This window comes from Haemorhous mexicanus, chromosome 4, assembly GCF_027477595.1.
Source record: "Haemorhous mexicanus isolate bHaeMex1 chromosome 4, bHaeMex1.pri, whole genome shotgun sequence".
NCBI lineage: Eukaryota > Metazoa > Chordata > Aves > Passeriformes > Fringillidae > Haemorhous > Haemorhous mexicanus.
In genome coordinates, this window is record NC_082344.1 from 69,128,405 (window position 1) to 69,150,349 (window position 21,945).

General features: G+C 36.8%; 1 protein-coding gene across 1 annotated transcript in view; it reads left to right on the top strand.

The window, feature by feature from the left end:
* POLN (DNA polymerase nu) overlaps positions 1–18,502 on the top strand; it is a 90,697-nt gene extending 72,195 nt beyond the window's left edge. Inside the window, exons 22-24 of the mRNA XM_059845319.1 lie at positions 5,820–5,887; positions 14,493–14,554; positions 17,405–18,502. Of these exons, the coding sequence (XP_059701302.1) occupies positions 5,820–5,887; positions 14,493–14,554; positions 17,405–17,473 (199 nt within the window). The 3' untranslated portion in view covers positions 17,474–18,502. The remainder of the gene's footprint in view (positions 1–5,819; positions 5,888–14,492; positions 14,555–17,404) is intronic.
* The last annotated feature ends 3,443 nt before the right edge of the window (positions 18,503–21,945 follow it).

The following is a 21,945-nucleotide window of genomic DNA, read 5'->3' on the forward strand; positions in this document are numbered from 1 at the left end:
CAAGTACATTTAAAATGCTGAAATATCACAGCCAAAAGGGACATGCATGATTTAGCAGGTTTTTCACTATTCCTTTATGTAAGACATTGAACACAAATCAATATATTTCATTTATAAAACCCTTTTGTAGGTCACCTTTTAGATTTGTATGTTTTCAAACATTTTGGATACATGCAAAAATTCTATCATCTTTAATTAGCCATCTGTTCAGTTTCCCACTCTTCATGATGTAGCTGCTGAGAAAACCCATTTCACAGGCCAGCTGAATTTTTATGGTTAAAATGTTAAAATAATTTGGTCTTTATCATGAAAACACTGAAAGAGGTAGCTTAAAATTAATGCAAGTAACATCTATTCAGGCATGATGTATCCTGAACTATAACTTTGACATTACAACATTAGGAATCCACATAGGTGCAGCTTCAAAAAATTTTTAAAAAGGGAAAAGTCTAAAAAATATTACATTATGGTAATAATCTTATTCCTTATTTCCATGACAATAGGCTTTCTGTCCACTGGAATCTGTGGGCTTCTGGGGGGAAACTGTGGCACAATTACACAACAGGTAGTGTTAGTAGTATCACAAAAGAAATGAATAGTGAGTGTTTCAGTATAGGGAACATGGATGTTGCTGAGAGGAATTGGATCCAGCTTCCATCTGGTCCTTTATCACTGAGTGTGGCCAGTAGCAGATGCTCCAGGAGGGAGGTGTAAGATCTGTAGAGAGTAGCCTGTCTGTCTGCAGATTTTCATCTTCCACTGCTCTCTTGGGGATGAATCTAAGTTCTGAAACATAAGATTTAAAAGTCTTCCCACAAAATTGTTCTATGTCATCATTTCTAAATGTTCTTGAAATCCATGAAGTGTTTGTTACATGAGCAGCCATTCTGGCTTTTTCTGGCAAAGTATTTCATTATGTGCCTTTTAAGTCAATATTTTATTTTATTAAATATTAATTTATTAAGTGTGAATGTATCAATTTTTCAAGTGATTAAATTATTTTCATTTAAAAAACATGAAACAAATTTCCATTTGGTTTTTGGTTTTGATGGATTGGGTTTTGTTATTTTTCCATATTCCGCCATTTCTCAGATTGAAAAATACCTTATTGTTTTTATCTTTTTTTTCCTATCCACTTAACAGTTTTTATGCTTTTTGGGTTTATTTTTAAACTTTTTACACATAGCTTTTAACTGTGTACTCCCATATCTGCAATTTTGAAGTCTCCCATTAGGCATTTATAGGTTTCAAATTCAGAACAAAAAATGTGGTGTTACTAGCTGGGTTATTATTTTATTGATTGATTTGCTTATATCAAAAAAGGTGAAGAACATAGGATGACAGACAAGGATATTAATATTTGGGATATAAAATCTGATACTGTTGTATGACCTTCATTTCACTGGTTGGAGACATAGTGCTTTTTTAAATAAGATGAAAACCTTGTGAGAATAGAAAATAAAAAAATATTTTTAAAATATTTTAGAAAATATTTTAAAGAATATTTTAAACAACTAAAATATTAAAATATTAAAAATTCAGATAATATTTTAAACAAGTATTTTAAAGTTTATTCTACCAAGTGATCATTTTAATTAATGCCCTATTTAAAGCAGTGTACTTTTAGTAACTCTTCAATGTTTATATTTTTATTGTTCTTACCTTAATACTTAACTACTAACATTGTTTTAAATTCTCAAGATTTATTATAGTTTTTTTTTCACTAGAATTTTTTACTCCAAACATTAAGTTATGATGGATTTCAAATAATTAGTCTTCTTCTCTCTTTCTGCAAAGACCATCCTTTTGTTTTAGGAAATCTCTTTTTCAAATATGATTTAATTTGCAGTATATCTTGAAATTAGAAATAAAATATGTCGTTTGTTGTGGAAATTTTACACAGGAGTGTTCTAGTTCAGAATCAGACCTGTGACCTTGTCCTGCACCACTTTTTTCTGGAGATGGAGTATGTTCCATCAGGAACCATCTTAAACTTTAGTCTGGGCTCTCAGCTTGGCTCTTGGTCAGAATAAGGTGCCCTCAATTCCTTACAGAATTATAGAATCTGCTAGGTTGGGAAAGACCTATAATATCATTGAGTGCTGATATGTTATGCATGATGATCAAACCCTCTTTTTTAAAACTTTTCCAGTTGCCCAGTTTTAAACCCTATTTTCATTTAATTTCTATTCAAATTCTTAAAACAGACATAGATTCAGTTAGGTTAGAAAACACCTCTAAGGTGATTGAGTCCAGCTGTTAAGCTGGCACTGCCAGGTCCACCACTAAACTGTTGGTGGTTTATATTTTATATTATCTTTCTACAGACCAGACTGGAAAGCTAAACCATGTTATGCTTTGGGTGTGTTGTTAACAGCAGTAAAAATTTCCCGGGTGATGCAAAAACTATATAAAAAATGTACAGAGAGTTAATCTCTGTCTAACTTCAGGTAGGTGTTTGGGGAGGTGACACTGCCACAAAGCCACCACACAGAGCTGGGGTTTTCCAAGTGTGAGTTCAGAACATCTAGGTCAGAACCAGCCTTAGTCCCTTGTCTATAGAAGAAGCATGAATTTAATTAGCTTGAGCATCTCTTGGCACATTCTAACATCCTGAAGCACTGCATGTAGCTGTTAAAAACCTCCTTCTGATGAAGACTACTATGATAATCTTGTCTTTCTTTTTTCCCCTCTCCTACACTGGCCTCTTCTAGTGAATATACCTACACTGGAGCCTGCAGCATGTCATGCCACAGTGCTCTTCTTTTGACTTTAGACAGAAAGTTGTTTCCTTTAATGATGAAGAGAAATACAGTTGCTCAGTAATAAGGTAACAGCTGTTTTGCTGAGGTCAGTTCAATAGTGTAATTAATTCTAGGTGTTTGAAGTAGTCATGGAAAACCTTCCAATTCTGTGCTTTAAAACAGAGGAGTCCAGACCTGGAATATATTGATTTCCAGTAAGAAACAAAATCCTCATTAGTTCTTTTATTAGACAACTGGCCTGGTACTACAGAAAGATATGCTCTAACACTATGGCTTCACAAATAGAATACTATGAAAAACATCTATTGAAAACAGTTTAATTAGTGTTGGTATATATAATTCATTAATATAATTATGATACAGTAGTAATAGCTGGGCTGATCCATTGGAGGCCTGAGAATTTAGTCTCTGTGTTGCTTTATAGGAGACTGGAAGAATTAGTGTTAAGAAATATTTTTGATTTTTTTAAAATTCTATAGTGCAGCATAATAGTTTAAGGTGACTGGGCACACTAAAGTGGTGTCAAAAGCCATGTTCAGACTGGCAGTCACATAAATATTTCTACATTTGAAGGGTCAGGCTGTAGCACTATTTCTAGTTCTACACCACTGGCATGCTCAGATGCAAGTCATGTTTCTCAGCAAAGGAAATCATATGTGTACTCATCAAAAAGTGATGCCTAATTTTTAGTCATGCCAGAACATAGTTAATAAAATACTAGTTTCTAAATCAAAGGCATTCTTGACATCTGTAGAATTAAAAATATACTAGTGTCTGCCAGGTTTGCAGTTTCTAATCCAGTTGGCCATACCTTTTAGCACAAGATAATGAGAGGAGCTTGCTATTACAATATTCCTTCAAAGAGAAGAGGATTCAATTAAGCTATTAAGCAACAGTATAGGGGCTTTTTCAAACTTCTTTCACTCAGACTATGCAATGGCTAAGTGAGTGCATGGAGGGGAATAGTGAAAACTGTAAATTTTGAATTTACAAATTGCTTTGATTTTTTTCTTTCATCTTTATTGATGTCAAACTGAATGCTTCCTTCTGTGGAACAGCATATTGCATGAAAGTGTTATTACTTATGCAAGCTTGAAAAAATACAGGTGGCCTTGTACTGTAAGACCAGAACTCATTATTTGCTGTAAAACATGTAAGAAAAAGAGATGAAACATCATCAAAAAATATCTATCTTGTTTGATGAAGATTAAGGAGGAAATAGTGTGTATTATTTCATTATTGGCATAAGTCTAGAAAATCATGTTTAGTGTTAATTAAATCTTCTGTAATATCTTTAATTCGAAAATAGAAGTGGATTAGAAATACTCATTCCTTAGATCTCAGAAATATTATTCCCATTTTCTAACTGAAGGCATTGGTTAGGAGAGCAGAGAGCTAGACAGAGAACCAGCACGGCCAACTTCTAGCTCAGTGTTTAGCAGACAGAACATGGTCCTGAACTTCAATCACTAGATGTGTAAGATGGGGCAGATGTAACTCTGCAGCTCCAGGCAGCTCCTGAGTTAACTGGCAATGCAGCTGAGCTGATGGGCTGTGATGGTCTGGGTGGTGTGGATGAGAAACAGAAAGGTCCTTTAGCCGTGATGGAGAGCTAAGCTAAAGGAGCTGGGCTCATTCAGAAGGTGAACTGGAGCATGTAGAGCTGTATCAAGTCTATTTTGCTGTCCAGAGAGAAAATTTCAGTTAATTTACATTGCTTCCACAGGTTTTTGGACATAGATAAGATAGCATTTAATTCTGGTCCAAACCTGCTCCTCCTGTTTTACTTTTAGCATGGAGGGGAGGTGATCAGCTGTTACAATGCTGAGAGGTTTTGAAAATCCTATTCTTTCATTCCTAAATCCTGATATATTCTGATGAAGTTTTTATGTATATTGTAAGTTCTTCTAAGAAAAGACTTTTCCTTACCAAATATTCAGACTATATGGTGCTTTAATCCTGACTGATGACACGAGACACTGTTCTGGAACAAACAATAATTGGTCTATTGTGTTTTTATTGCACCGGTTTAATAAATGCAGTTATTTTCACATATTCCATTGATTGACTGTTTATTCATCTTTAATATTCACTGTTCTGATTTGTACCTTTTGCATGTCATCTCAATGGCTATCAGGATACTCTTGCTTTAATTAATTTACTTCAATTAGAAATTACAACTTTTCATGTAACTGTGTTCTCTTGCTATAGATGATCCTGGTCTTTTCATCTATTTCTTTTTTTGTGTCCTGTGTCCTAATTTCCTATTAAAAATATGCTAATCTGTTTCATTCTGCTTCTGACTGTGTTGTAAGTGACTAATAATTTAAGATCTATTATTAGAGCTCACCACACTGTTATTCAATGTCACACTGTAATTTAAGGCAGTGTGAAACTATCTTAAGAAGCTGTGAAAAGTTATAAGTCATAACCATATTGATGTTTCAGCCATTTGTAAAGAATTATTTACTTAAATAACTGCTATTATTAAGAAAAGGTATTAAGAAAAGTCTACAAGTGACATTTAATTTAAATCATGGAATCACAGCATGGTTTGGGTTGGAAGGGACCATAAAGACCACCTTGTTCTACCCCCTGCCATGGGCAGGGACACCTTCCACTAGACCAGATTGCTCCAAGCCCCATCCAACCTGTGAACACTGCCAGGGATGGGGCATCCACAACTTCTCTGAGCAACCAGTTCTAGTGCCTCACCACCATCATAAGGAAGAACTTCTTTATATCCAATTCAAAAAAACAAGCTATATTAACAAAACATAGTCTGTCTCCATAATTTCTTGTATTTTTCTGCAAATTATGTTGGTTTTGTCATGTCATCAAATCCCTGAATGACATTTATAAGCTGGCAAGCCCAATTTGGGTTTACAACTATGGCCTTCATGTTTCCAGAATATAGGGAGAGGCAATTCTTAAGTCCATTAATGATTGTTAAATTTCCTTTGGATGTTTATTTTCACTTTAACTTGTCCATGAATGGAAAGCACTATTAAAATTTTTTTGCATTTATTATCTGATGTCTCTGAAATTTTTCAGGTTAATTGCCCAGATCCATGATGAATTGTTGTTTGAAGTAGAAGATTCTCAAATCCAGGAATTCTCAGGTAAATACAATCTCTCTTGCTCTTTCCCTCCCACCCATTTTTACTGTCTGTATCCTCTGATTTCTGAGAAAGTAAATAACTAATGTAGTGAGAAGAAGCATATTGATTCTCAAAATTAAGAAAATGTATGCTAAGCAGATTTTTCTGAATGTTTTCCACCACTGGCTCTTATGTAGATAAAATGTGATATACATTTAATTCACTAGCATGATTATTTGTATTTAGGTTTTTAATCAAGATTTCATCATCCACTGTGTGAATCCTGTAAAAGTAAATAATATTTCCTCCAAGGTTTTAGAAAGAAAAATGAATAAACCAGTTTGAAATACTTTAGGTTAGGGGCTGTTACCTGAAGTATTCCATTCTTCATGTAAGATTATACTGTTCTGCATTTTCTAAGTTAGTTTACTGCTTTTTTATATTAAGAAACCTTTCTGATGGCACTCTCAAGGTTAAGGTTAGTAACAGTTTGTGCCTATGTTTCTATCCTCTCATCTGGCTTACTTCCAGACATTATTCCCTAAGCCAGAGTTTGTGTCAGCATCTGGTACAAATTTAGCAATTGAGGGCACATAGCAGACTGTTGGGTCCCTTCTCCAGCAAATTGTGGATTTATTCCTGTAGGCACCAAGTATTTATTCACAAACATTGGTCTAGTTTGAAGCTCAACAAAATGTTTGGCTAAACCAATGAGCATAATGTCACAAATATTTTAAATGAAATGCCTTCCATTATAGCACAAGCATTTAATAAAAAAATAATTTTACCTTCCTGTGTTGCATTAATTTGAACAGTGCAATTTGCTATATTAGTCTCATTTCATCACTGATCCCTCTTGTGAATATTAGTTCAAAATGAGAGCATTAAAACTCTATCTAATCTAAACAAACTACCTGGGAAAGATTTAGCTCAATATATTCAGGGCATTGTAATGAATTAAGTTAATATATTAGCATTTGACCTCTAAATACAGGAGTTAAAATCTGATTTAAAGTTTAAAAAAAATATACAATTTATAGGAGATTGCAATATCTGTTCAGAAAAGGTAAAGTCTAAAAGTGACATAGTTTCAGAGTTAGGAAACATAGTGTATTGAATGACATCTGTAGGACAGCATAGAAGGATTTTTATTATCTTATTTTGCATCAATTTGCATAAAGTATAGAGCTAATATTATACCCAAAAGATAAAAATGATTCATGGTTGATTATACATATAGAAAATCATAGATTCTGCCCCCATTGGGTCAAATTTAGATCTCCATTACTAGTCTGAATTTGTAGCAAATTCAGAAAAATCAATACTTTTCAAGTATAACAGAAAAAACCTCTAGCTATCACATGAATAATAGTAATACATTATTCCACTATGGAAACATGATGTCTGGAGGCTTTTTTCTGAAAATGCAAAAAGAGTGCAGTTCAAATTCTCAAGTTTAGAGTATGCACTGTGCAGTAATTAGTTTGCTGATCTCCAGGTGTAGCTGCAGGGTGCAGAACAAATATACCTGTAAATTCCTTCTTGTGCCTCAAAGTTATAATCCTATAATTGAAGTTGCTAAGATGACCTTTAGAAAATGGACCTGGGCAGTCTAGAGATGTGAGATGCCTTGGAAATTGTCATTGCACTTAGCATTGGCTGCCAAACTTGAGTGTTCAAGATGGAAGTTTATTTCATTCTGCTGATTGAAGATTGAGTTTTCAATTTGTCTCTACTTTGCCCTAAGAGTAAAAGAAAAAAAAGAAAATTCTGCATTACAGGAACTTTCAGATATACTCCTGTCAGAACAGAAGAATGATAACTTGTCTTATTCTTTACACAAAAGACCAACCTGACACATTGATTTCCTTCCTTTTTATTCATCACTGGGAGAGACTCACTTGGAGTACTGCATCTGGTGCTGGGCTCCCCAGTACAAGTGCAAGAAAGGATGACAAAGATGATGAAGGGTCTGGGGGGAGAAGGCAGGCTGAGAGACCAGAGACTGTTCAGCCTGGAGAAGAGAAGGCTCAGGGGAGCCTACTAATGTATATATCCTAAGGGAGTGGGCATAGAGGAAGTGGTGGTGCCCAGTGACAGGACCAGAGGCAATGGGCACAAACTGAAACACAAAAGGTTCCCTCTGAAGATCAGGGAACACTGTTTTACTCTCAGGGTGACTGAGCACTGGCACAAGTTGCCCTGAGAGGTTGTGGAGTCTCCATCCTTGGAGATGTAAAAAAGCCATGTGGACAAGGTCCTGGGCAACCAGCTCAAGGTGGCCCCTGTGAGCAGCAGGGCTGGACCAGGTAACCTCCAAAGGTTCCTTTCAACCTCCCCAATTGGGTTTTGCAAGTAGTTCTACTACTGGTAGAAGAACTAATCCAAGGTGTCTTAAAAGGGTCCAAAGCTGGTGATTCTTCAGCCATTAATGAGGATTTTGGTTGATCTGAATAGCAGAGAAAGTGTGTATCTGCACTGGCATCTCACTTCCAGCCAGCAGGAGTGCTGAAGCACATCTCCCTATTGTCCCAGTCCATGGTGTGAATGGTTTCAGTTCACATCACAGAGCAGCCTGAGAACAGTTGACCTAGATTCCTGTGAGATGAAACTAAATAGGAACACTCTTTTCTCCCAATATTTTCCAATTATTTCAGGAGCTGCTAAGTAAGGTAACAGATTAGATATCTGAGAGTTAAACCAAAGAGGAGTCTGTAGGATGTGTGCTCCTAATTCACTTAAGTGCTTTGAAAGTCCAAATAGAGTTTTCATCTCTTTACCTAAAGTTCTCTCACCCTTTTTAAAAATCCTTACTCTTTTTGCTTTTATTTGCCAATATTCTTTAGCTGTCAGCTTTGTCTTTACATATCTAATGAGCTTTTGTCCATTCAGAAACTTTAAATTACAGAATCTGCTGACTTGCAGTTTCCAGCCTGCAGTTTAATGATCCAGAGAGAAATCTCAGTTGTACAGCTCAGTAAAGGGAAGGACGTGGACTTGAAGCTAAAGAGCAGTGTTTGAGGGTTTTAATGGATTACACTTCAGTGCTGTGTTATTCTTCTGCATTTAATGTGATCCAAGAAGTACTGGCCTACTATTCAGCATGTTTGTATTCTGATTCCAGTCATGCTTCTGATCTACTTTTACAGGAAAGCAACAACAAATATATATCTCCTTTTTCTTGTTTGTAGAATGAACATGAAACTTAAAATATTTTTAAGATTTATAGATTAAGAACATAAAGGTGAATAGTATTATTTCATTAGATCATAATGCAGGATATAAGCCTTCTCAGCAGCATTTCCCTGATGGAAGAGTCTCTTTTGAATTGCTTCACAACATTAAAATGTCCTTTTGCTTCTTAGACTCTCTTGAATGGCAGCTGAAAATTGCCACAAAGAATTGTAGTATTGGCTCTTTCTTTAGTCTTGCATAGGATTTCATATATTCCCATAAGAATTTTCAGGACTTTACAATATACAGAAATCCCATTTATAGTGCATCTAATAATGCACAAATGATTTGGAATCTTTTGAATCTAATAAACAAGAGGACAAGCAAACAAGCCAAGAAGTGTTCTTTTTTTTCTGATCTACTTCTGCACAAAGTACTGCATGAGGTGGGTCATCTCAAGGTCTCATCTGTATTTTGGAAGAATACCTTCTTCAAAAAGAATCCTTTGCCCACAGTTTTATAGTACACATATGGCTCACTCTGAATGGACAAGGCAGAACATCATTTATTTATAATAAGGGTTTGACTGCCCAAGCTTTGACATACTTTGAAATACAATGAAGCACATAGTACTCTGAATGGTGCAATTTTCATCAATGATATGGAATATTGTTTCCTTCAATTCTCTGTTTAGGGCAAGAACATGACAGCAAAAGAGCTTTTTAAACTCCTAATTTCCTATTAGAAGGTGCTTGGGAAGTTCAAACCAAAACATTTGGCAGAAATTCGTTTTGCTTGGGCAGAAGACTCTCAGCTTTACCATCAATAATCTGCCTGGTTTCTGGCCAGCTTGCCTGTCTGGCTTCCTCACATCTTGAGCTCTCCAGCAGCCCAGGAAGCAGAAAGGCAGATGATATTATGGGAATGCCAAAAACGGGGTTCCTGGATCTGAGAAGGCTCAGTGTCTCTGAGTCCTGAAGTCTGTGTAATCAGGTAGACAGTCTGTCCCCAAATCACACTCTGGAAGAGTATTAAGGACTGGCAGAACTCAATTTTTCATCTTGTGGGGTCTGTTTCTGCCACTGGTGCTCCATGCTGTGTTTGAACTGCCTCTTTGGCCTTGGGTTATGCTGAAGGCATCACAGCTAAAAGGGGAAACACACTTTGTGGGGAAGAAAAGCCAATTTTTTTTTTTTTTATGGTCCAGGGTTACCTGTCGCTACAGCTGTAGAATCTGGTTTCTAATGTGTGTTCCATAAATAGCTGGTGAGTTTGAAAGGTGAACTTTGCCAGTGGCAATTACTGTGGACTCTTCTATGCCTTTCTCTCTGCTTGATTGCATCCATTAGTGATAATTAAATGAGAGATACTTGGTACTTGAAATAACATCTTTTTGTGGAAATAGATGTATTCCAGTGCTTTGTGTGCATCAGAGTAATTTTAAAGGTACTTTTTTAGAATTAATTTATAATTATACAGTATTGATAGAATTAAAGAGTTTCTGCATCTGTTTGTATTTTTGATACATGTACAATGTAGAGTTTGAAACAATTTTTCTAATACTTTAGAAATAGATAAAATATTTCAGCTGGAGTCCTTGCCTTGAATTTAAGAACACTGAAATGACCAGTCAAAAAAAAACCCAAAACCAAAAAACCTGAAAAAGCCAACCGAACAAACACAAAACCAAACAAAACAAAAAAACCCCACCCAAATAACAAAACACAACCAAAAAGAAAAAGCAAAACAACAATCAATATAAATTAAACCTATTTATGTTGGTGTTAAGATCACTTGCTACCCAAAGAATAGTATCTTAGACTTTTTTTTAACATCTGCCAGCACACATTTTTGGCTCACATACAGATTACATGAAATTTCACTTTATTCTGCTGCAATTTTATGCTTACTTGGTACTAAGGCAACTGCATTAAAATGTGCACATGTTCAAAAGGGGGCTGCAGGAACAGAAGAACAAAAGAATGAACTGGTCATCACAAGTTAGTGACATTTTCTGTCCTCTGAGCGGCCTTTTTCTATCTTGAAAAACACTGGTGCATAAACCAAAGATGCCTCTAGATAGCTTTCAATTTGCAAAAATCCCTGTTCCATAGATCATATGTCTGACCAGCTTTGACAGGTTTCTGGAGTCATAATTTCATAGGTGAGTGCACTTGAAAAATGTCTTCAGTTTGATAGGGACAAATAAGCTTTTGTTCCACAGCAGGCATGCGTGTCTCATGTTTGTTCCTATTCACAGCACTTTCAAGAAGCAAATTTATTCTGGTCAGTATCAAGAAAATCTAATATATGGTAAAACTTATGTTAAAATTTCATTTCCTCTATAATTTTTAACTTTGCTGTCACCATTTTTTTATACACAATATTTTAGCATGTATACTTAGCTTACAAAGCATTTCAAGATGAGTATAATCAACAGCTTTCCTAATTGCTGACTATGGGTTTTGAGAGATAACTTGCAAAGATTGGGAGAACAGCATTTTACAGATACCATTGCAGTACATGGCTGGCTGTAAAGGAACATTTTAAAATTAATAATTTATGTGCCCTAGATATACTAGATTCTTGACTGAACAGAAATAATCGTTATCCCCAAAGTCTCCAGTCTAAATCTTAGAAAAGAAACAAAAAACTAGGAGTGGTAGAGGCAGTTTTATTTAGACACTGTGGTTCTGTTTTTTAGTGACTACACTCTGAAATGTATACAAGATAAAGAAGATATAGTTGTGTATGTTTGTTTATTTATTGTGAGCCTTGAGAAAGAGGGAAATTTTCAAGGAGATTTGAGAAAATAGTGGAAGAATCAGGTATTATATACATGGGACTAAAGGGAACCTTTCCTGTGATTACATACCCCCCTGCCATATGGTCTCTTTTATAAATTATCATCTTCATATGAAAAATTACTCCCACTAAGGACTATTCCAGAATTTTGTCTCTCCAAAATCTAGGACTTTAAATTTCCAGCCTAAATGTATTCAGCCACTATACCTATTTATTTTTGTGCAAAGACTGTAATGTATTTAAATTCTTCCTTCTTCACTGTTTACAGTCTTAGCAGACCACTGAACAGGAATGGCAATCCAGCTGCTTTTTCCTGATATTTGCAAAGGAGTGGTTTCAAAAGGCTGAAATGCAGGCACAACAACTTCAGATTGCTTGAAATGAATGGCTTTACTAAACTCTGGGTAGAGAAAAGTCAGTGTGACATGAGAAAGAGAACAGTGAGCTGAACTGACAGAGAAAAAAAGAAAGAAGAAAATGAAGCAAACCCATGGAGAGGTTTTTAATGGTTGTCAAAGTGAATGAGGAACCATTGGGTTTGTTCACTGATGTGGCCTCTTTAATCTGTGCATTTTAAAATTAAGAGTATTTAAGAATGCAGCAGAACTCTGATTGTGCCAGATGCCTTAGAGCAAAAAGTGTGTGAACCAACAGAGAAAGCTGTTGCAGTTATTGCTGCCATCCTGAATCCCCTTTTGGGGATAACTGGGACAGAACTAGTCCAATTCAGAGGTCTAGAGAACTTGGGGAAAACAGGTCTAACTCAGTGCACAGGAGGCAGCAGCCTTTGTCATATCCCTCACTTATTTCAGCCAGGAAGTGATGCTGCTGACTCATGCTCCATCTTTTCCTGTCTGTTGGAACTTGTTTTGTCAAAAAGACCTATTCCTCTCCTTGCCCAAAGGCTCTGTTGCTGTTTATTTATCTAACAACACAAGAAATGTTAAGTGGCTCAGAGCTGAGTGTGCCCTTCCTAAGTGTCTGGTGGAACACACAGAGCTGAGTGATTCTGTGTGAGAAGTGCAGAATTCAGGTGTTATCCTCTCAAGAGTTTTGTGTATTCATAGCTTGGAAAAAATGTTTATCCAGGACTGACTGGCAACACACTGAGCCTTCTGAAGGCATCCCACCTGGCTGGGGTGCCCCAGCATCTGCTGCATTGCTGACCTCCTGGAGCTGACAGCTTGTTGAAATTCAGAGTGGGCTTCTCAAGACAGAGGCAGTCCAACACTCCTCTATTAATAGCCATGTTGACTTGGACTGGATTACAAATGAGTAATTATTTAGGCCAGCACTTCTTCTTTCACAATCTGTGGATTGCAGTGTTTGTTTCTGCTCTTGAAAAATGTTGTTCTGTCCAACAGTGGACCATGAACTGCCTTAAATCTAACATGAAACAAGTGTACAGGTGTGGCTGTACGTAGATGTGTCAACAAATGTCTTGGTTTCCTCAGCTCTGGCACTTGATCTGCTGATACTTTGAGTTACTGCATACTTTGGACTTCATGAAAAGCTTATGACAGCTCATTAGCACACAAATCTGAGTGAGCCAGCATGGTCTGATCACTGTTCAGGCAGAGGCTGGTTATCCTCATCATTGTTAGCAGGCCAGCCTCAGTGTCAGCGACACGAAATGAAACATTACAGACTGCTCTTCATTGCTGGCATCATTAGCAAAGGTTTTGGCAGCAGCCAGAGCAACAACATCCACAGCTTCTTAGAGTTCTTGTCACTCCTTTGCCTCTAACCTCAGCTGCTGAAGAGCTGTGATGTTCAGTGAGGGATAACTTCAAAGGAAGCTGCTCAGTAATCATGTGGGTTTGCTCTGGCAGCTCATACCACAGCCCCTGCTCCTTCCCAGGCCTCTGAGGGGCATGACCACATACATTATCTAGTCCCCCATCCTGTCAGAGCAGTGCAGGTTCTGGGGCCACCTGGTATTCCTGTTTCACTTTCACTAGCCAAAAATATCTTCCATTTGAAAAGCTGTTGATCCTCTCCTTGATTTTTATTAGAACAGTATGTGTTGAAGCAGCAATCTTTGTCAAGCAAAACACTAATTAGCAGGACCAGTGATGGTAAATCTGATCCCAGATGATTGTTTTGGAATAATTATAGATGCATTTGCACAGTATTAGTGAGCATAGTGTTATGGCATGATGAGTTGTTAAGTTACATGAATTATACTGAAATTTAATTGTTTAGTCCTGATAGCTCCACTACCCCACAGGGATGATTTAAAAAAAAATTTGGCTGTGATCTTTTTACTTTGAAGAGTAAAATATTTTTTAAAGTTCAGATTCTTGTGGGCTTTTTTCCTAGCTTCTTTTTTAAAGTGAGTTTTATGGTTGCACAAGAAAATTAAAATATATAAAATGTCATCAAACGGATACTTATGAGCACTGAAGTTGAAAACTGAGCACTCATGCTCTACATACCTTTATATGAAATGTAGTAGTGCTATACTTCTTTATATATGGGATATATAAATTAAATAATTCTGTAAATTTTACCCTAAAATTCAATTTAAAAAAGAAATGAAACTGTTCACAAGAGATGAAACATCACTTTAAAATAATCTGAAAAAGTTGTAATTACAATTCTAACATGGAAAATAAAGCTGTAGGTTTTCAAATTTACCTTACAGCACTGGTAAAAAGAACAATGGAGTCCCTGCAGGAAACCACGGCCTTGGAAGTACCACTGAAGGTAGGGAAAATTTTGAATTTCCATTTCTTTCTCAGGCATACTTAGCTTTGTAAATCATCATCATTATCATATTAGGAATCTAGAAACAACTATTTTGCTTTTTACTTCAATTGTTTCATTTTTGTATCTGCAGTAATTGCTTTTTCAAATTACTATGAAAGTTCCAAAGGAAAATAACTGAAAGAAAGGATAGTCCCTTTTTGAAAGTGAGATTGTTGTAGCAATGCATGTGGTAATTTAAAAGTCTATTTCATTCATTGCCATGAAACTTCTGTTGGGTGGGGTAGAGTGAGAAATATGTCCCTTTAGTATGTGCCTGACTTTCTAGATGTGCCAGGCATTCATTACTGCTGAAAAAATATTGCAAAAGATCTTTCTCCAGTAATTTTCACTTAGAAAATGGGTCTATTTAACATTTCTGTGTGGATGCCTAACACACAAAGCAAAGAAAATCACTGGTCATTGCTAAAGGTAGAGGACATCATCTAGCAGACCAACATCTGTAGAAAGTGAGTAAGTAACCACACAGCTATCTATGTATTGGAGCTCATTGTAATTACAATATAAAATAATCGTGGTTTTCTCTCTACAAAACTGATACCTGTCACTGTAGCCTACTGCTCAGCTTTTGTTGCTTGGTAAAAGGCTCAAGCTCCTGGGAATCCCTAAACTTCAGTGAACAACAACCCAAGTGTTTCCAGTATCCTGACAAATGGAGCACTTGCTGTTGCCAGGTCACTCACTCAGCAGTAATACTCAACAAGATGCAGGGACAGAAACAGCTTTGTTCTGATTAGTTCAGAAATGGTTGCAAGATACAGACTTGCACTCATGGAAACAGTTGAAAAAGTAAACTACTTGATAATTTGCCTTGTATTTCTTCCTGCAGATCTTCTGTATCTATTGCAGAATTCCAGCCACTTTGTGAGGCTTTCTCTGGGGGTCTTGCAGCTACAAGACCCTTTTTGGGTCCTTTGGGAGCCCATCCTTCCCCCCAAAATTGAGAAAGGATAATGAAGGGCATCCAAGATCTAAATTACTCTTTCTGCTTCCCATACTGATTTCCCCCCTCACTGTTCACTTAACCTCTGTAAGATTTTACATTCCTCTTTACTAAATATGGTTCAGTGAGACTTTTTGGCCACACTGGGATTATAAATCTCTTGCTCTGATACTCCCAAACTTGGCAAACTGCATTTCTGTAGGTTGCTTACATTGTACACCTGTGTTTGCCTTTCTTCTTTTGTTAGAAATTCCTTGGGGGAAAAAAAAAGTGTGTCAGAGTGTTTTACAAAGGTATATTACATTTAAATATTTTTAATTACTGTATTAGATACCTGGCATTCATGCTGCTATAAGGTTCTTAAAAATAATCAAATGTGGTATTGTTGGTGGCATATAAAGTGAATAGCAACACTAGAGTCCTTTCTGGATAGGAAAAGTTTAAGGAGACTTTTTGGTGGTCCTGAAATAAATATAAGCACTGTAAAAGGTTTCTAGGAAAGACAAATGTTTACATGGTTACTGAGAGTGTCCCTAGTTGCAGGGGTAGAATATCATTTTAGTGTTACATTTTTCAGACTAGCCATTAAGTAGCAGAAGGTTTCAATGTCCTGTGGACAAATGGGACATACCTTGTTATTCACCTTTGTCTAAGGTGTTTTACTGTTACACACTGGCAAATCCTTCTCAATGCATTAAACAGATGGATTCAAGATGTCATTCCCATGAGAGCAGTAATTCTCCTTTAAACACCAACTATGCTTTAGTAGGTGAAAAGAAACACACTCTTAGACAATAAGTGGTTATCTGGGGTTTTCAAAGATTAGGACTTTTTAGTAGGCAGTAGAAGGATTTGGAGATACACATTTCATTACCCTTGTTTGGTCTCCTTTTCTAAGCAAATTACTGTAGGAATCCTGACATGCTTCTGTTCGTGCAGCACGTTAGACTGCATCCATCATGGAGATACTTACCTTCCTCTGAAGCCTCAAAAAGAGATCAATGACAGAGGCCAGAGAGAAAACATAAAGTTTGATCTCAGAGAAGAAATTGAGAGTGATCTTTAAAAAAAGTCTGTTTTTTTGTTCATGTTGTTTACCCTTCTGTACAGTAGGAAAATGTCTTTTAGGATTAGAGATGTTGAAGATGAAAAGATTTTTGTGAAATGCTCCTGCTCCCCTTCAGCAGACTTACTTCAACTAAATATGTATTATGTGCTCCCTTAAATATGAATATTATTTCTTAATATGGAGATAAAATGTCACTAAAGTAGAGCACACATATAGTCTTGATGGGGAGAGATCTCTTTTTCTTCTTTGAGGTAAAGGATGCTTTATCTTTGAAGTAGCTTTTTTTTCCCAAAATATAGTCCATGCTAATGAGGCAGCTTTCATGTCAACAAATCTACTGTGTACAACAGCATCAGGAACTGCAAAACAAACTGAAATTAAGCCAAAGCAACAATAAAAATACCCCAGAACTTGAAAAGTGGGAGGGGGGTAAAAACCCCTAGTATCTTGATGCATTGCTGACAAAGTTGCTGATGATAAACATCAAAATCATCATTTGTAGCTCTTTTAAAAGCATGAGATGAATTTTGCTTTAGTGTATTCATTGCAATTCAGTAACATGTATTTGTAATTTGAAAACGAAAGGTTAGTTTAAATTGTTAGGGTATTTTTGTCAGAACTGTAGCAATAATTGAGTATTAATACAAATGAAGAACATTTCATTTTGGATAGGCATGTAATCTGGAGCAGTATCACATCCAAAGGGAAAAGCAAAAAGAGTAATCTTGCTATATGTGATGTGTTTATTTGTTTAAATTTTATTTTTTTTCCCTGACAGGTTCCCTTGAAAGTGATTCTCACCACTGGGAAATCATGGGGGTGTATGACAGAATTGCAGGAGATGTAAAGCAGTCATTGGGGATGTTATTCAGTACCCAAACACCTCATTGGCCTGTGCTGATTCCTGGCTGAATCACTAGGCAACAGCGCTGCTGGATCTTTCATAAGCACCTAATACTCTGCATGTGAATTTTTTTACTTCATTTTGTCTGTAGCCCTAGGCAACAGCAGTGAGATAAAACTGGTTTTTACCAGTTCATTGTGTTTCCTTTAGCCAAGGTATCCAGCAGGGAGCTGCTTTTGTTCACAGCTAAATTACTACATGTAAGAAATGAAACAAGACAGTATTAACCCTTTGGGAGCATCACAAATATATTTGAGTTACGCAGATGTTCAGACTTTAATGTTAAATATTTTGTGAAGTGCTTGTGTAGAAATACTTATAAGCTGGCAGTATTTGAACTGTGTCAGATGCTTGACTGTTGTGTTCAGCTTATTTTGTATTTTGTGAGTAGAATGTACTGCTTGGTGTTCATCACATATTAACTGTCCCATTCCTCAGACTTAGAAAAAGAGTTAACGAACCTAATTTTTGTCTAGAATTTTGGAGCAAAACAGATAAACAAAACTAGAAGCTTAAATGTATTAAAAATAAGGAGGTTGTTGTCCAGTCAATTAATTTCAAACTGAGTTTGCACCATAGCCTTAGCATACTTTAGACAAAGTATTACAATTTTGCCTAATCTATTATTTCTATTGCTGATATAATGACAAATATTGTTTAGATAAGTTTTAGGATTCAGCCTTATCCTTTTTTAGGATTCAGGCTTTTACTTCAACGTTCGGATTTTTTATTGGTAATTCATTTTCCTGTAGAGCTTATTCTTCAAATGAGATTTGTTTCATACCATTACTGTTTTACAAATTCTGTCTCTGTGCTTGTGGAATATGAAATTGTCCTTGAAGTCTACTAATTATTCAGAAGTTAAAGTCAAGCACAAAACTTTTAAGAGTTGTTCAGTATGTTTCAGCATTAGATGTCAAATTATCACAGTAATACAATTTAAATTCTAGAACTGTATGATTGTAAAGACTTTGCAGCATTTTTAATTTGTATAATTAATTAATTTTACGTTGCACTTAAAGCCATTAAACTATTAAATATTGTTTTCTTATGTTGCTTATTAATCATACATAACCTCTCAGCTGACATGAGTCAGTAGTTTCTAAAAATTGACTCTTATAAAACTGGCATTGATCATGTAAGCAAAGTCAGAACCTGCTGCACATTAATTGGAGTCAGGTTTTGGCAGGGGGGTCCAGCCTGCATGGCTGTGACACCATGCCAGGTGCTGGGAGCAGGGGCCCTGATCCCACCTCTCCAGCAGAGAGGAGCTTGCACAAGTTTTCTTCTGTTATTTGCTATTTTCAAGCCCTCTGTGTTTTTAGTGGCATTGAATAAGTGTGAAATGTTCTGTCTGATCTCTTTCACTCCTCTTGAAGATCTACTGGTTTTGGGAGGCCTCTACTAACTAAGCCTGTTTCTATAACACTACATTGCTAACTTTCCTACCATATGGAGGAAATAATAATTTTGGTACACTCCCAGCTGATTTTCACCTCCTGCATTTTTCTTAGGAGCCATACTTTACAGTTAGATGGATGGGTTTTTTTTCAAGCCCCTTCAGCCTAACAAAACCCAAAAACATGCTTAAGAACAAAAAGAACCTCAATCCACTTGTGTGAATTGACATCTGTTCAAATCTGAAGCTACAGAACTGCAGAGGTCACCATACAAATTTTCAAACACAGCCCTTCACAAATGACTGTCAGTCTCAGTTCCCCAGACATGTGCACTTTGTGTAGGTTGTCATACAAGAGGCAAAGTTAATATTTTATTCTCCTTGTGTCACAGTTTCTTCAGGGTTTTAAATTCCCAAAGAATCAGCTAACAGAAGGAAGAAGGCCAAGCAATAAAGCACCTCTTCATGACACGTGTCCAAGGGCTCATTCTGTGTGCACTGCTGTGAGGGCAAAAGGCACACTGGCGTAATTTTGGAGGATTGTTGCTGACCAAGTCTTGAGACTTGGTGAAGTTTGTGTCCCCCCCACTTGCAGGATACATACCATGAACTTGGGATATCATTCCAGTGCTCCAGATTCTCCAGTAAAGAAACTGAGAAGCTTTCTCCACTTGAGAAAGAGTAGTGTTTGCAATTCATTTCCCAATGAGATCCTCTGGACAAGGCATCAGTTTTAGCTCACTTGTGTGCTGATCTATGTATAATCATAAAATCTGTGCAGTACAGTTTTTCCAAACCTTAGTTGAGGTCTGAATCTAAAGAGCCATTATAGGAAGCAAGGCCAGTCCTGACCACAGATTTCCTCCCAAATAAATATAGGTGAAAATATTCAGTATTTGATGACTGCCTCAAATTCCTTTGGGTGGCACAATAATTTCACACCACAGAGCTCAAGACCCTTATTATAATAAATAACCACCTTGTCAGGTTATTTTGGTTCTGCATGAAAGGGACTTTAAAACATGGTTAGGCTTGAGCAGGAACAATCATAAGAGCACTTTTGCATCCTTAAAGCTCTCAGTTTGGTCTCTAAAATGATTCTGTTTTCCTCACAACCTACAAAGAGGCGCTGGGAGAGCAAGAAACAAAAACTTCTGTTTGAACCCTACAAAAGTACTGATCAATGAGCATGGGAAATCACAAAATAAATGGGCAGGGGGAAATAGCTGGTTGTACTTAGTTCCAGATATCCTTTGTGAGCAGGAATTTCACTAATTGATTCTCTGAACACAGTAATAATACCCTTTTGAACTGATTTGTGTCTGGGTTTAATTTCAAGTCTGTCTTTGATGGCCTGAATCTTCCTTTAGTCCATCTGTAAATCTCTTTGTTTGCCATGTCAAGTAGTGGGGAAAGAGCACTATTTGAAAATACTTTAGCTCAGTGAGTGTGGGAAATGGAAGAGCTCAGCTGTTTGCTGGTGTTTGCATGGGATGGCATGACCAATGCTTCCCTGCTTGCAAATCTTGTCATGTCCACATACAACTGTGGGACACAGGACTCTGCTCCTCAGTGCTGGTCCAACTTGATAATAACCATAGCTCAAACACTGACCTCAGATTTTATCTGAGCAAGACATCTTAAACATGGGGAGGGAAAAAAAGTGTGAGTTTTTGAAAAGTAAGAGATTGAATCTACTAGATCACCCAGGACATAGATTTATTCAAGTTACTGATTAAGAAGAAGCCCTTGAAAATACTAATTTCATTTTTTTGGGAGTCAGCAAAACCTATTCCTCTCATTTCTTGTTTAATCTGGTTTGAAAAGGAGGCCAAACAAGGTTTGTTCAAGGTTGTTGAACAAGGTTCAAGGTTGAAACATCTTTTCTTGCTTCACCACTAGAAGACCAGACTGGATGAATCCCTGAGTAGCCTCTTTTGGACCTCACAGCTCACCCTGCTTTGAGCAGAAGGTTGGACTGAAGACCTCCCGAGGTCCCATTTAACCTGAGTTTTGGTCCTGTGTCATTCCTCAGTTAGACAACAGCAATCACCTGGGTGGAAGACAAACCAGAAATTCCCTTTAAACATTCTGCTGCACCACATTAAGCATATAGTGCCATACCAGAAGAAGCCCCAGAAGTGTTTTGGAATTTGTCTTCCCACCTGTGTTGCCTCATTCTGTGCCAGCATTTACTATATTCCCTGGCTCACAGGCTCACTTTTGGCTGGCATACTTCCTTTTGGTATTAGCACGTTGTCAGAAACATTCAGGGAGTGGAAAGGAATAGTTTTTTCTGCCATTCTGCAATGGTTTTAGTAGAGAGTTCTCTGGGTTTAAAATAAGTTTCAATTGTGCCCTGTCTTTGCAAGGGAAACATCCCCAGCCCCCCAGCCTAGCGATCAGCTCATCCCTTCTGGAGACAACAGCCAGACTGTTGTCACTGGTCAGCTGGTTCTCTTGAGACATATTTGAAGGGCACTTCTATCAGCTGTTTCTGGAAGTCCCTTTTTTGTCATCAAGCATGTTGTTATTATCTACTCTAAGTCCAGGCAATTTTTTATGCTGTCTGATTATGTTTTGAATTGTGGAGGTCCAGCTTCCAGCCAATGTTTGCACATTTTTTTGTGCACTTTTTCATGTCACCTTCTCCATTCAAGGTTAATTAGTTGGACAATTTTTAACTTCTTTCTTCCTCAACTTTTGCTTCTTACACTGACAGTTTTCCACTGCTAACCTTTGCTCCCACTCCTCATAGATACTGTTATTTTTTCTGGTAAATATCTCACTATTAGTTGTCCACAAGTTAAAAAAAATTGCTTACATTTTTACCTCTAATCTTTGTGCCCTCAGTTCATTCCTCTGCCATTTGGTATGACATTGATGCATTTATGGCATTTTGGAGACTGTTCTCTGGCTAACTGTATTTTTACTGTAGTTGTTCATTTCATGATCAATTTTTCCAGGCTATCAGAAATTGACTGTAGAAATCCTCTCTGGTTTCCCCCCCCCCCCA